A 13,979-nucleotide genomic window follows, 5' to 3' on the forward strand; every position below is an offset into this window, starting at 1 on the left:
GTTGTTTAAGTAATTAATACCTTGTGTTCTGTGATGTAATGTGTTGTTTTTCTGGAGCAGATCTAGAGGAAATCTGCTTCTTCAGTTTTTTTTTTACTTGCCTTGCTAGAATTCTTACTGGCATCATAAAAAAAGTAAAAAAAATAAAATAGACCTATTGTATATCTGTTGTTTTTGACCTGTGTAACCTTAATAAATAAAGTTATGGCACAAAAAATACTATTTTAATTATTGTTCGAGTAAGAAGCGATAAGCTTTTATACTTTTGTGACAATGCGGCTCTGCAGACCAATTTTATTTATGTCCGCACCGATGTCAAAATCAAACTTACGCCCTTGCACACATATACACATACACACACACATACACACGCACATATACTCACACATATACTCACTCACCCATACACACAAACACTCACAGAGAGAGAGACATTGGAATTAAACGTCAAAATGTACTGCATTTTTTTTTCATGATTTTCTTACCACCATGTTTTATATGGAACATATCATCACGCCTCTATGAGACTGTATTTATGTTACATATTTTGGTAGAAGAGAAAGGGGTGTGACCTAAACATCTACATGCTCTTATGTCATTGATCTTCCTCACGCTTCAGATCTTGTTCTGCTTTTCTATTGGTCAGTGCTACAGACGATCAGCTAAAAAACGTGACAGAGGGCCACAACGTTCGAGCGTGGGAAATACGTGCTATTGCGCATGTGCAAAAACATATTTGCAAAAGCACGATTTGCTAAAGATATAATTTTTATGTCAACTATAGCAAGCTTGTCAGGACAATGAACCTTAATATAGTGAAACTGAGTGTCTTAATTATGCTGGGTCAAAATATAGTAGCAGATGGCTATCAGTTTAAATGCAAGTAAATAGGATGCAAATATTTAAATCAGCCTGTGTGTAGGCCAATAGGGCCATTGCACCTGAAACTATGTCTTTGAAGTTTTATTAACTTTTGTGGTTTATTCAAATTGTGGATATTCCTGTCTGTGGCATGTAATGTAAGTAAATAACACGTGACTGACATGAAGAATCTCAGTGCACTAGGATTTTACTGCATACAGGAGTCTATTAAACAGATCACGCTTTTAAAGATATTTTATATCTTTAAGCTGGTTTGTAGTGCTTTATTACTACACTATTTTAGTTGAACCCAGGAATCTTGTCCTAATAATAAATTACTTTGTATGTTTCTGATGTAATCTTGAATAAAACAAGAGATAGTGAACAAAAAAACTTTATTGAACATTTATGAACATTTATTATTGAACATTTATTAATTTATTCAACTATTAATATGGGAAAATCAGCAACAAACAATGCATGAAAAAAACAGCACTTGTTAAGCTCACAAAAAATACTTCAATGTTCTGTTTTTAGATCATCATGGAGCCATTTTGTTATTTTGTCAACATTAAGTGTTCATGACATCAAATGACATCAAAATTTTGTACATGGTTTTGCTTATTATTATTATTATTATTATTATTATTATTGACATCTACTGTATATGACAAGAAATTAAATATGCACATAAACACTGATACATAAATATATTTTTATTCATTTAAAATGTTCTGGATAATGGTATATTCTTTAGTCAGTTTACATTTAATTTATTGGGGGTTTTTTTTCAAGCTAATGTCCCCCTGCATGGAATAAATTCTAAGAGGCACTGATATGGAGTAACAAGTACACGAATGGATTTAAAAAAAAAACGAACATTCCAACATCATTTGAACCACCATCAGTTGTTCATGTCTCAAACACGGTGACTTCAAAACATATGGGGCCCCATGGACTTGGACATGGGTTGTCAACTCTACTCCTGTCAACTCCTGTTTAGTTCAGTAAAGCATGTACTTTTTCTATCTGTGCTCAACAGGTCCAAGCCTAGCTAAGTGTTTCATATAGAAACTACGTTAACAGTGCAGGTTATTGTTTAAAAGAATAAAGTTAATTGCACAGAACATTTGGCTGTGGATGTGATAGCTTAGTGGTTAAGGTGTTGGACTACTGCTTGGAAGGTTGTGAGTTCGACAAGTCCATCACGCGATCATTGCTGAGGAAGGTCTTTAACCCTTAATAGCTCAGTTGTATAAAAATTGTAAGTTGCTCTGGATAAGAATGTCTTCCAAATGCCATAAATGTATTTCCTAGCAGTATGATCTTACTTTAACCTTTGGTGGAAAGAAGTGGACAAAGGTTTGGCTGAACATGTTAAAAATTAATTTCATTATATTATTCATCTTTTACAAAAACACATATGCCACCAGAATCAGACACAATTTAGATTTCTTTAACATTTATTACATACATTGAATAAAGCTGGCTTTAGTCGTCATTTCTCTTTTAACAATGATATGTGTAGCAGTCACCTTTGTGTTCATCAATCTTGTCAAAAAGTCACGTCTCCTTGTCATTTCCATTACCACACTCATCATAGCAGTGGGTTTAAGCAAGTTACACAATAGAGGGGGATTACAGAGCCTCCACTCTGTTATTCTATGGTTCCCATAGAACTATGTATATCTTATTGTCTGTGGACTGTAAGAGCTTCCTCTGAGAGAAGAACTCATCCTGGCTTTGACCCCAGATGCATGTACTGTTCATGTCTTATGTATGAATAAAACAAGAGGAAATGGAATTTAGCTAAAATGATGACACCTAAAAAATACAAACAGTTTGATTAAAAGCTTCAGCCAGTGGTCATGCATACAGTATATACAGTATATGCAATATTTATGTAGCAATACACTGAGAAAACACCAAAACCAGAAATCATTTGTTAATTATTCTTGAACATCATTTTATACTCCGATTATCTACCTATTGACTACGTTCATGAAATATAACATTTATATTTGAGAACATTTATTTTTATAGGATCCAAGCCTTTAATTGATTTCTTTGAAATGAGTCCTCCTATTCATTAATGAATGAATGAATGAACTCATGATTTTATCAACTCAAATAACTCATGTCATAACCAGCAGAGGATAAAATATACCTGGCAGTGTTTTCTGTTCTCTTTTTGTCTTTTTTCCCCTTTCTTCTTCTGTATGGCCTACTTAACCTCTGCCTGTTGTGCCAGAGAAAATCATTATTATTCCACATTCATAACAGGGACTAGATATAATATATAGTCTAGTTTCTGACAGAATAGACTCACCTCTGATATCTTATGTGATTCTGTTTGGGCCTAGGTCATAAAAAATATGTTTTATGATGTTAATAAAGAGAATAAGATCAGTAAAGTATTTTAAAACTTTCAATAATAGCTGCAATGCAATTTTAGATGCAGTTTGATTTCCATACCTGCACTCACAGGAGCAATGCTCTGAAAATGAAAGCTCTACATACTGCTTTGTCCTCTGTACTGGGTTTATTCTCACCAGCTGGAAAGAAAGGAGGATGGTATGTTGAATCCAATTATGCCATGATTAGTTGCATGAAATATACATATCTATATATCAAGCACCATTGATATATCATGATTTTTTCTTTACCAAAAGTAAAGAAAAAATCAAACAAGGTCATGGTTTTATCCAAGAACTAACTTAAATTAGTCTTTACCTATCTAAAGCTATTATAATCAAATACGCTGTTTTGCCTAAAACATTATTCACTCTCTGTAGTTTTCCCCTTGTAGGCATGGCTAATAGTGTTTTGCTAATGAATTAATATAAAGTATCTTGTAATAACCAATATTATAGCTTGAATTGCTGCACAGCCAGTTCAGCTTCTGGAACTGATATTTGCCTATTAGCAGAGAAAACCATGCAATCTAAATATTTAATGTTAGCAAATTAACGAAGCCTAAATCAACATAATTTTTAAAATGAGATGGTCTGTTGAAATGTTGAAAGATTGCAAAAATGTTCCTCCTCCACACGTAACATTTGCCCGACAGTCTAATCCATATTCAGACACATGGATATCTATTGCAACAGCATCATCTACATTGTGTAAACAAGCAAGCCATTGCAGATGATGAACTGGCACGGTACTTTTTACTTTAAACGCTATAAACTGAAATGTAAATACAAGGTTTAGGATCCTTTAAATGTAGAGCATATATTTAGATGAGATTAGAAGCATAGATTTTTTCCTACAGTGTACACACTGTATATATGGATCAAGAATTCACTGTCTGCATGTTTACATTTACCCGAGTAAACTAACAGATGTAACATATTAAACCTGTACCTGTATTGTGACATTGTGTCTGCGGGTAGGGGAGCACAGTAATTGTTCATCATTACAACAGCCAGCACAGCGATGAAGAGGCACACAGCGAGGATTAAAGATGTACTCCACGACCCCTGGATACTCCTGCTCCACCTCCACCAGCCTTTCCATCGGGCGACACAAACTCCGATGCCACACATCAGGAAACAATATCACTACACGATCAATTACAAACCTTTAAATGTCTTCACTATTACATATGTGTGAGTTTTGTGTGTGGCAATTATTTGCATGGATTACAGACATAACATATGAGCAAAAAAAAAATTTTTACCATTGGATTGGGTCATGATTAGAGTGTCCGAGACCTACAACACCAACAATATATGATAGAAATTAACATCGTAATCATTTCCAACTCATTTCACACTTTGACTCATGACATGTAAATGTACACTAGTACTGACATCCATTGAGTCGAAGAGAAAGTAGTCTGAGCAGTGTCAAACAACTAATTGTCTTTGTGCAACAAACCAAGTCTAAATCAAGAGATTACTTTGGATACTTGGCTCATATTCACAGTCAGGATGATTTGTGAACAGACACGTAGAAGGTCTAAAGTAATTAGAGCAACTGAGGGGCATTCTGGGGTAGTAACAAAGATTAGCTAGAGGACGTGCAAATTCCCAACCACACTAAAATTGTAGCTAGACTTTCACGTACTCCACCAAAAAAAGAGATAAAGTTGATCAAAATGAACATATTTAGATTTAAGACATCCTATCAGACTTAAGAAAACTGGGCTAGCATAAATTAAAACACACTCATCGATTCACTATATATGTATATGCATGCACTGTGTTGAGAAACTAATCACTCAGATACAATAATAAACAAACGCAGGTTAAATCACTTGGTCACACAGATCAATAATATTATTCAGATTTAAAAATGGAGACCAGAATGAAAAAGAAAAAGGTCTTCAAAGTAAGTAAAAATATTCACACAATATTAATTTTATATACAACAAAGCATGTGAAGTTATTTCATACCTCTGTAAATGGAATGTGGAGGAGAAGTGTGGCTAGGATCTGTGCTATACTGGCCAAACTGCTCATGTTGAATCAAACCTCCAAAAGAGCACTTCAATGAGCTCTGTGGAGAAGAGCATGCATCGCCACACACACACCACGAGGATGAGACGTCATTATCCCAGACTGCATGACACTGTTTAACACTATTGCACACACAATGACCAGTACACCATGGTGAAAAATCTATACTCCTCTGTAATCTGTTCGTTGGATTCCAAACTGTAAAATGCAACATAGGTAGATAGAATTTGCTAAAATAAAGAATTCAAAAAAGAATGAATACATAGATTAACAGCAACATAAACAGCAAACTAGATAAAACTTACATTCATAGATAAAAGATCATTTTTATCATTTTAATTTTGGCATCAACCTTTGATTAGTTGCTGTGTCCAAATTTCTTAAAGCTTATTTTATTTTTACCTTTGGTGGAACCCGAGGGCAACAGCACTACCAATGGCCAAAATAAAAACAAGTATTATGAAGAATAATATGAAGAATGGGGTTTGGGTTCACTGTCAGAGTAAAACAACCAGTGTTGTAATGTAATGGAGTACAAATACTTTGTTATTTTGAGCTTTCCAACCCATAAGAGTGACCAAGAACGTGCAGATGAAGTACGGTTTCAAGTGTAATGACAATAGATTCTGTGAGGAAATACCTGTATATACAAATTACACCAAAGGGAAGACAAAAGAAAAGTCTAGTGGTTTTTCTGTTGACATGTTTGGTATTTTGAGGAACCAGAATATTACAATTACAAATGCACTAACGTGCGTAAAAAAACATGTGCGTAAAAAAATATAGTATATACATACATTTTTTTCCAGCTTTTAACATCTTTACAGTTTTAATGCCAGAAGAATATTAAGTCAAGATTAAGTTGATTACTGTGGTGTTGTTCAACATACATAAATTAAGGAAGTGCTATATTTTTAGTGTTTTTTACCCAAATCACAGTAAAACCTGGAGGTCATCCTTCAGCTTCTGATTATATTTTCCACTGGAAATAAATTATGGCACCAAAATATTGATTGCAAATTGGAACAATTTCAATTCTTCTCTGTTGTCCTTTCGCGGCGATAAGTGTAATATAAAAAGGTTGGGGGAAAAAGGGAATCTGCTGAGCTTTTTGCCAGTAAACCATATGAGAACAAGCAGAAGCAGACAGTGATGTTTCACAGCTCCTGCATTATCATAATGACAAGTAAACTCTGATAGGATTGGGAGTTGTTACAGAATCCAGGATTTTCTCTAGCTTCACACTTTCAGACTCCAGGTAGAATGTTTTATCTAAATTTTGAAACCAAGTATGTATTATAATTACATTAGCTTAAAACATTTTAAAAAACAAATTTTTCATTTGCCATTTTTACTAGAATAATATTTTATAATTCACAGAGCATTTCACTGCTACAAGTAATAAGGCTGGAAGCAAAAATCTACATGCTACTTACAATCTCCACTCCTGAACATTTTTTTTTTTTAGGTAACAGTGGAATGAAGGAGGACTCTTTGCTGATATGGTGGCCAGTGTTATAGAGATGCTGTAAAGCGATAAGAATGATCTATTTGTCAGGGAACACACACAGAATACGCAGGAATGTAAACGAAGAAAAGAAGAGGATTTTTTATACTTGACAGCTTCAACTTCAGGACTAAATATGTATTGACATTGATGTATTGGCACAACTGTGACTTACAAGTTCTACCAATGTCTCATCTTCAAACTTCTGTCGGTGGACTAATTGAATTCTAGTCAATTCAAGTAATTTCTGCTAATATTTTGATCAATTTAATGATGTTCTTCATTCATTCATTTTCTACCGCTTATCCGAACTTCTCGGGTTACAGGGAGCCTGTGCCTATCTCAGGCGTCATTGGGCATCAAGGCAGGATACACCCTGGACGGAGTGCCAACCGATTGCAGGGCACACACACACTCATTCGCTCACGCAATCAAACACTACGGAAAATTTTTCCAGAGATGCCAATCAACCAACCATGCATGTCTTTGGACCGGGGAGGAAACTGGAGTGCCCGGAGGAAACCCCAAAGACACGGGGAGGAGGCGGGAATCGAACCCCCAACCCTGGAGGTGTGAGGCAAATGTGCTAACCACTAAGCCACCATGCCCCCCTAATGATGTTCTTGACCAAACAAAAAAGTTTGGAATGTATATGAATTGACATTAAGTAGGTGGATGACTTGCAAATCCATATATGCTGTATTTGGTAATAGTGGCATAAATGAATTAGCATTCTCTTAGTGGAGCTATAACATATTTCGGCTTTGAAATTTTTGGCTAAATGTTTTTTTGCATGGTTAAATACTAGCTCCTAAAATAGAAACCCTAAGTCCTGAAGGTACATATAACCTTTAAAAAGTTTAGCAAGACTCTAGAAACCTTTATATTGCTCTGTGCCCTGTGATGGGTTGGCACTCCATCCAGGGTGTATCCTGCCTCGATGCCCGATGACGCCTAGGATAGGCACAGGCTCCCCATGACCCGAGAAGTTCGGATAAGCGGTAGAAAATGAATGAATAATTTACTGGACTCTACATTGCGTCATTGAATACTACATTCATTCACTCTGGTAGCAATTACTACTAGATCATGCATGAAAATGCACAGCATTCTTTAGCCAGCAAAGCTTCAGCTTACCGGCTGTCAGTGGACCACTATGAAGTGAACCATAAGCTGATCAACATGATCCCTTGGCAAATTATGACTCAAACCCAAACCTTTAACCTACACTACCACACTGTAGTAGCTCTTTTAGCTTCAGTAACTCTACATCAAGCAGGTGTACTCTCAGCATGTGAAAGCACCTTGATACATCCTTCAGCAGCTTAAAACAACTGTCACAAAGTCCAGATGATTCCAGCTCCAATTGTAGTCACACAAACAAGTCTAATAGGATTAGATATTATTATTCCATCAGATGCATGTACACCCTTATCCAGAGCGACTTACATTTATCTAATTTACACAACTGAGCAATTGATGTTTAAGGGCCTTGCTCAGGGGCCCAGGAGTGTCAGCTTGGTGGCCACGGGGATTCAAACTCACATCCTTCTGATCAGTAGTCCAACACCTTAACCACTAGGTTACCACTTCCATGGAGAAGTGACACAATGTGCTAGAACTTTATCCTAGATACCTATTCAGTAATCAATCCAGAAGCGAAAAAATCTGAATTCTATTTCTTCTTTTTCTTCAAAGTATTGAAATTTAGATTTAGATACAAAAAGGGTACATTCTGGCTTTCTCCTACCTTTACAGTCCTATTGAGAAATAGTAGATTTATGGCACAAATTACATAAATAAATCAGTTTAATTTAGTAAAGTCAGCAACAACAAACAGCGATAACTGGATTAGTCTATAGCTCAAAGATCTTGTAAAGCAAATAATCAAAATAAAATTTAATGCATTTCTGCAAAACTTAATAATGCTGTGTGATTGAACTTAGTGTTTTAGAGCTATTTGTGTAGTAGTGGGACCTATTAGTTTCAGGTCAGAATGTGTGTATATATGGACTTGTAACCAGAGTAATCAGGTTACTAGTTAAAAGGGGGAAAAAGAGAGAAAGGAAAATAAATTTGGTTTAATTTGGGCTGAAGGAGTGATGGGATGATGGTGTTGAAAGCAGAGCTGAAGTCCACAAACAGGATCCTCACATAAGTCCCTGGTCTGTCCAGATGCTGCAGAACATAATGCAGTCCCATATTGACTGCATTACTCACAGACCTGTTTGCTCTGTAGGCAAACTGCAGAGGGTCCAGTAAGGGTCCTGTGATGTCATTCAGATAAGCCAGAACCAGTCTTTCAAATGATTTCATGACCACAGATGTTAAAGCCACAGGTCTGTAGTCATTCAGTCTGGTAATTTTGGGTTTCATTGGGACAGGGATGATGGTGGAGCTTTTGAAGCATGAGGGTACTTCACACAGCTCCAGTGATGTGTTGAATATCCGTGTGAAGATGGGGACCAGCTGATCAGCACAGGCTTTCAGACAGGCTGGTGAGTCACTAGAGGAAAACTGAGTCCACAGCTCTCTCTGCCCTCCTCTGTCTGTCAGTGGATCACCAGCTTTCTGACAGACAGGCAGAAGCTAGTGCGGCTGGGAAAACTCAAATCTAGCACCCGCACCCTCAGCACTGGCACCCCCCCAGGGCTGTGTTCTCTCCCTACTGCTCTTCTCCCTGTACACGAATGACTGCACCTCTAATGACCCCTCTGTCAAGCTCCTGGAGTTTGCAGACGACACCACACTGATCGGCCTCATCCAGGACGGTGAAGAGTCTGCCTACAGACTGGAGGTTGAACTGGTGCAGTCAACAACCTGGAGCTGAAGACGCTCAAGACAGTGGAGATGATTGTTATCAAGTGTTTTTTTCCAACAGTGCGCTTTCCAACACTTGAAGAGGATAGGTCTCACTATTTGAAGGATTAAACAGGATTCCACTCAATGATTAGGCCTTGTGAATTTCTTTCATCCATTTATTTGTGTCAAAGCATTAATCTATGTAGGTGAAAAACCTTTAAAGACAAACATACAAACAGTGTAAATTACCAGCAAGCCCAATAAAATGCATAAATTAGCAGGTTTGACATGACTTGATTATAACTTTACACAAAACATTCAATACCTTAAATTAATGAACCATGAACATTTCGCCAGACCTAGGAGTTGGTAAATATCTCACATTTGTATAGCTTAATTTACTGTAAGGTTGATTGGCATCTCTGGAAAATTGTCCGTAGTGTGTGTGTGTGTGTGTGTGTGTGTGTGTGTGTGTGTGTGTGTGTGTGAGAGAGAGTGTGTGAGTGAGTGAGTGAGTGAGTGAGTGAGTGAGTGAGTGAGTGAAAGTGTGTGTGTGCCCTGTGATGGGTTGGCACTCCGTCCAGGGTGTATCCTGCCTCGATGCCCGATGACGCCTAGGATAGGCACAGGCTCCCCGTGACCCGAGAAGTTCGGATAAGCGGTAGAAAATGAATGAATAATTTACTGGACTCTACACTGCGTCATTGAATACTACATTCATTCACTCTGGTAGCAATTACTACTATAGCACGCACGAAAATGCACAGCGTTCTTTAGCCAGCAAAGCTTCAGCTTACCGGCTGTCACTTTTTCGAGTACCCGCTCCCGCACAGTGTTTGATATCAAGCTCTAATACTCATTTTTCGTTAAGTTAGTGCTGCTCTTTGCTGTGGCGTCAATTCCCAGTGCATAACAATAAAAACAAAAAACGCGCTTCCTTATCCAGCCAAGGCGCACGCAACAGATTGCGGATTTGTTTCACCTGGTTCTAATGAGGGAAGGCGGGCGACGGGCGGTTTGTTGCAACAATTGTGGACTTCAGGAGAACCCCCCCTGCTCTTCCCCATTTACCATCATGGACATGGACATGGACATTGACATTGTTACAGCAGTGGAGTCATTCAGTTTCCTGGGAACCACAATCTCCCAGCACCTGAAGTGGGACATTCACATAGGGTGCTTTCACATCTATAGTTCGGTTCATTTGGTCCGGACCAAAAGCAAAAAATGATACATTGTAGCTTTTTAGCAGTTTTGGTTCCTTTTCACACCGAACTGATCGCCACACTGATCGTTCTGTTCCGCACCAGTTGAAACGAACTAAAATGCAGTCATGTGATAACATAGACATTACGCATTGGCCACGTCATCACTTATTCGCCACATGAGCGTATTTCCTAAACTGCTTCTCTATTGGTCAGAATAAACGTGCGGGAAATTTCAACGAAACTCCGGAAGTAAACAAAAAGAGGAAAATACAGGAACATACAGCATACAGTACACCATGGAGAGACGACTGCAATTATGTTCGTGGTTGTAATCTACTACATCGCTTGTATACAGCACTCTATGCAAAGTCTTAATTTTCAGAATGAAGCAAATCATTGTCACAACTCTCCCCACTCTTCAAGACCTGTTCTCCTCCAGAGTGAGCAAAAGGGCACAAACTCAAAAGACAATCACTCTGGACCCCTCACATCCAGCACACTCCCTCTTTGAAGTGTTACCATCTGGTCGACGCTATAGAGCCCTGAGCACCAGAACGACCAGACATAGGAACAGTTTCTTCCCTCAAGCAATCCATCTGATGAACAATGAACACCATGGAACACACAACACCTAATTGCACATTCACACTTGCACATTTGTACTATGTATACTTCGATTGCACATTTCATACTTGCACATCTGTACATACATACATACATGCATGCATACATACATACATACATACATACATACATACATACATACATACATACATATTGTCTATACTGTTTACTTCAATTGCACATTTCACAATTGCACATTTGTACATACAAATTGTATATATTGTTACTTCAAATGCACATTTTTCTCACACTTGCAAATTTGTACATACAAATTGCCTGTATTTGTATATATATTTCTGCACATTTCACACCTGTAAATGTGTACATACAATACAATTTCGTCTATACTGTATATGTCATTCTGTTACACTGTGAAACTTCTGTCACTAAAACAAATTCCTCGCATGTGTGAAAAAATGCCTGCCAATAAAGCTGATTCTGAAAGTTCCAGAAGGAAAGTTGTTTTGTCCAATCACGGCTCTCGTTCCAGTGATTGGCTCTCCTAAGAGCCGATTTTTCCTAAGCCCCGCCCACGGCGCTGCTGCACGTCACGAACGGCGGGAGAGAGAAGGATAATAGTAAGAGTTTATTATAATAAGAAACTCTGAAATAGGCATCAGACGGCGGGTTGAAACTCAAGTCGGAACCTTTGTTATTGTTTGTGTTTCTGTCCTGAACTCTGACTATTAGCTAAAGCTAAACATGTCTGAGAGAAAAGTCTTAAACAAATACTAACCCCCGGATTTTGATCCATCCAAAATCCCTAAACTGAAACTTCCTAAAGACCGTCAGTATGTGGTCAGACTGATGGCCCCGATTAATATGAGATGTAAGACGTGGAGAATACATACAAAGGGAAAAGGGAAGAAGTTTTATGCTCGCAAAGAGACAGTACAGAATGAGCTGTATCTGCGGCTGCCCATCTTCCGATTTTATATTAAATGCACAAGATGTCTGGCAGAAATCACATTTAAGACTGACCCAGAAAACACTGATTACGCTATGGAACATGGAGCGACACGAAACTGTCAGGCTGAGAAGCTGCTCGAAGAAGAGGAGAAGAAAATCCAGATGGAGAGAGAGGAGGAGGAGTTAAATAATCCCATGAAGATTTTGGAGAACCGCACACGGGACTCGAAGATGGAGATGGAAGTTCTGGAGAACCTACAGGAGCTGAAGGATCTGAATCAGAGGCAGGCTCTGGTGGACTTTGAGTCCATGTTGCAGCAGTACAGGGAGCTGGAGAAGGGACAGAAGGAAAAGGAGCAGGAGGACGATGAGAGAGAAACCAAAGAAATTCCGGAGAGGGCATTGGTCAAACGGCTTAGAGACTCTGATTCTGACTCTGATCAGGAGCCAGAAAATGTAAAAGAGCAGCAGAAAAGACACACTTCTGAGAAACCTACAGATATCCTGACTACAGACAAAGAAATGGATACGAAGGGTGCCACTTCGTCTGGAATAAAGAAGCAGAAAGTTGAGAGCTGGGAAAAGAGTGTGGGCGGGTTAGGAGGAAGAAGTACACTAGGGTCACTTGTAGTGAGGAAGAAGCCTGGGGCAACAGTTACAGCACCGCAGCCTGCAGCTGGAGCTCAGACTGATATAAATCTTGGCAATGCCACTACGAGCAGCAGCCGAACACTAACAGTTCAGAATGGTTCCTCTCTCAGCCTGCTGGGGGCGTACTCTGACAGCGACGACAGCAACTCCGAATAGTCCTATCATGGTGATGGAAACCACGCCTGATGTTAACTGTGCAGGTGTAACTGATGTAAAAAGGAAACTCATTAATTTAACCTGACCCGTGTCAATTTCCTGCATTATTATTATTTTTATATTAAAATAATGGTTTAGTGAACTCCACAAAATTTTGTCCTTAATTATTGTTCATAGAATATAACTTTAAAAGTAGTGGAACGTTTTTTTTTATTGCCAGGCATGTTTTCACGTGCGAGGAATTTGTTTTAGTGACAGAAGCTCCACAGTGTAACAGAATGACATATACTATATAGACAAAATTGTATGTACACATTTACAGGTTTGAAATGTGCAATTGAAATATAATTGCAATTGAAGTATGCAATATATACAATTTGTATGTGCAAATGTGAAATGTGCAGTTGAAGTAAAGAGTATAGACAGTTTGTATGTACAGATGTGCAATTATGAAATGTGCAATGAAGTATACATAGTACAAATGTGCAATAAAGTGTTGTGTATACCAGTAACAGTGTAGACTGGTAAGTTGCCAGCTTTCTTGATCACAATGTGAACTTCTTTCTCCCGCTTATCTGCTAACTTATTCTTTCCTCTTAATCTAACATTCCTCACCAGGACGCTATCACCAACTTCAAGGAATGACACGACAACTCGCTCATCAAACCTCCGCATGTTGCGCATTGCTACTTTTGCAGCATTCTCTCTCGCTACCCTGTAGATCTCCTCCAGTCGATCCTTCAAGTTCCTCACGTAACTCAAGTGAGACTGGGAGGACTCATCAGCAGGTAAACCAAA

The 13,979-nt window shown here is 38.2% G+C and overlaps 1 protein-coding gene and 1 pseudogene across 1 annotated transcript; one reads left to right on the forward strand and one right to left on the reverse strand.

Moving 5' to 3' along the window:
- Window positions 1-1,559: 1,559 nt before the first annotated feature.
- On the reverse strand, window positions 1,560-10,774 carry pgfa (placental growth factor a). Its single transcript, XM_027149475.2, has 8 exons — window positions 10,431-10,774; window positions 5,262-5,364; window positions 4,544-4,577; window positions 4,228-4,424; window positions 3,337-3,416; window positions 3,191-3,220; window positions 3,029-3,100; window positions 1,560-2,685 (listed from the first exon to the last, which is right to left on the reverse strand). Exons 2-8 carry the CDS (start codon window positions 5,325-5,327, stop codon window positions 2,667-2,669), a joined length of 498 nt encoding a protein of 165 aa, XP_027005276.1. The 5' UTR covers window positions 5,328-5,364; window positions 10,431-10,774; the 3' UTR covers window positions 1,560-2,666.
- A 1,234-nt stretch (window positions 10,775-12,008) lies between these two features.
- Window positions 12,009-13,475, forward strand: LOC113644538 (annotated as a pseudogene).
- Window positions 13,476-13,979: the final 504 nt, after the last annotated feature.

Source organism: Tachysurus fulvidraco, chromosome 16, assembly GCF_022655615.1.
Source record: "Tachysurus fulvidraco isolate hzauxx_2018 chromosome 16, HZAU_PFXX_2.0, whole genome shotgun sequence".
Taxonomy (NCBI): Eukaryota; Metazoa; Chordata; class Actinopteri; order Siluriformes; family Bagridae; genus Tachysurus; species Tachysurus fulvidraco.

What these genes read in the sequence shown, in the direction of transcription:
- pgfa (XM_027149475.2), bottom strand. Translation starts at nt 5,327, where the DNA reads ATGAGCAGTTTGGCCAGTATAGCACAGATCCTAGCCACACTTCTCCTC. An exon ending in TCCACATTCCATTTACAGAG is followed by an intron (nt 4,578 to 5,261) that starts GTATGAAATAAC and finishes TTGGTGTTGTAG; the next exon opens with GTCTCGGACACTCTAATCAT. An exon ending in GACACAATGTCACAATACAG is followed by an intron (nt 3,417 to 4,227) that starts GTACAGGTTTAA and finishes CTTTCTTTCCAG; the next exon opens with CTGGTGAGAATAAACCCAGT.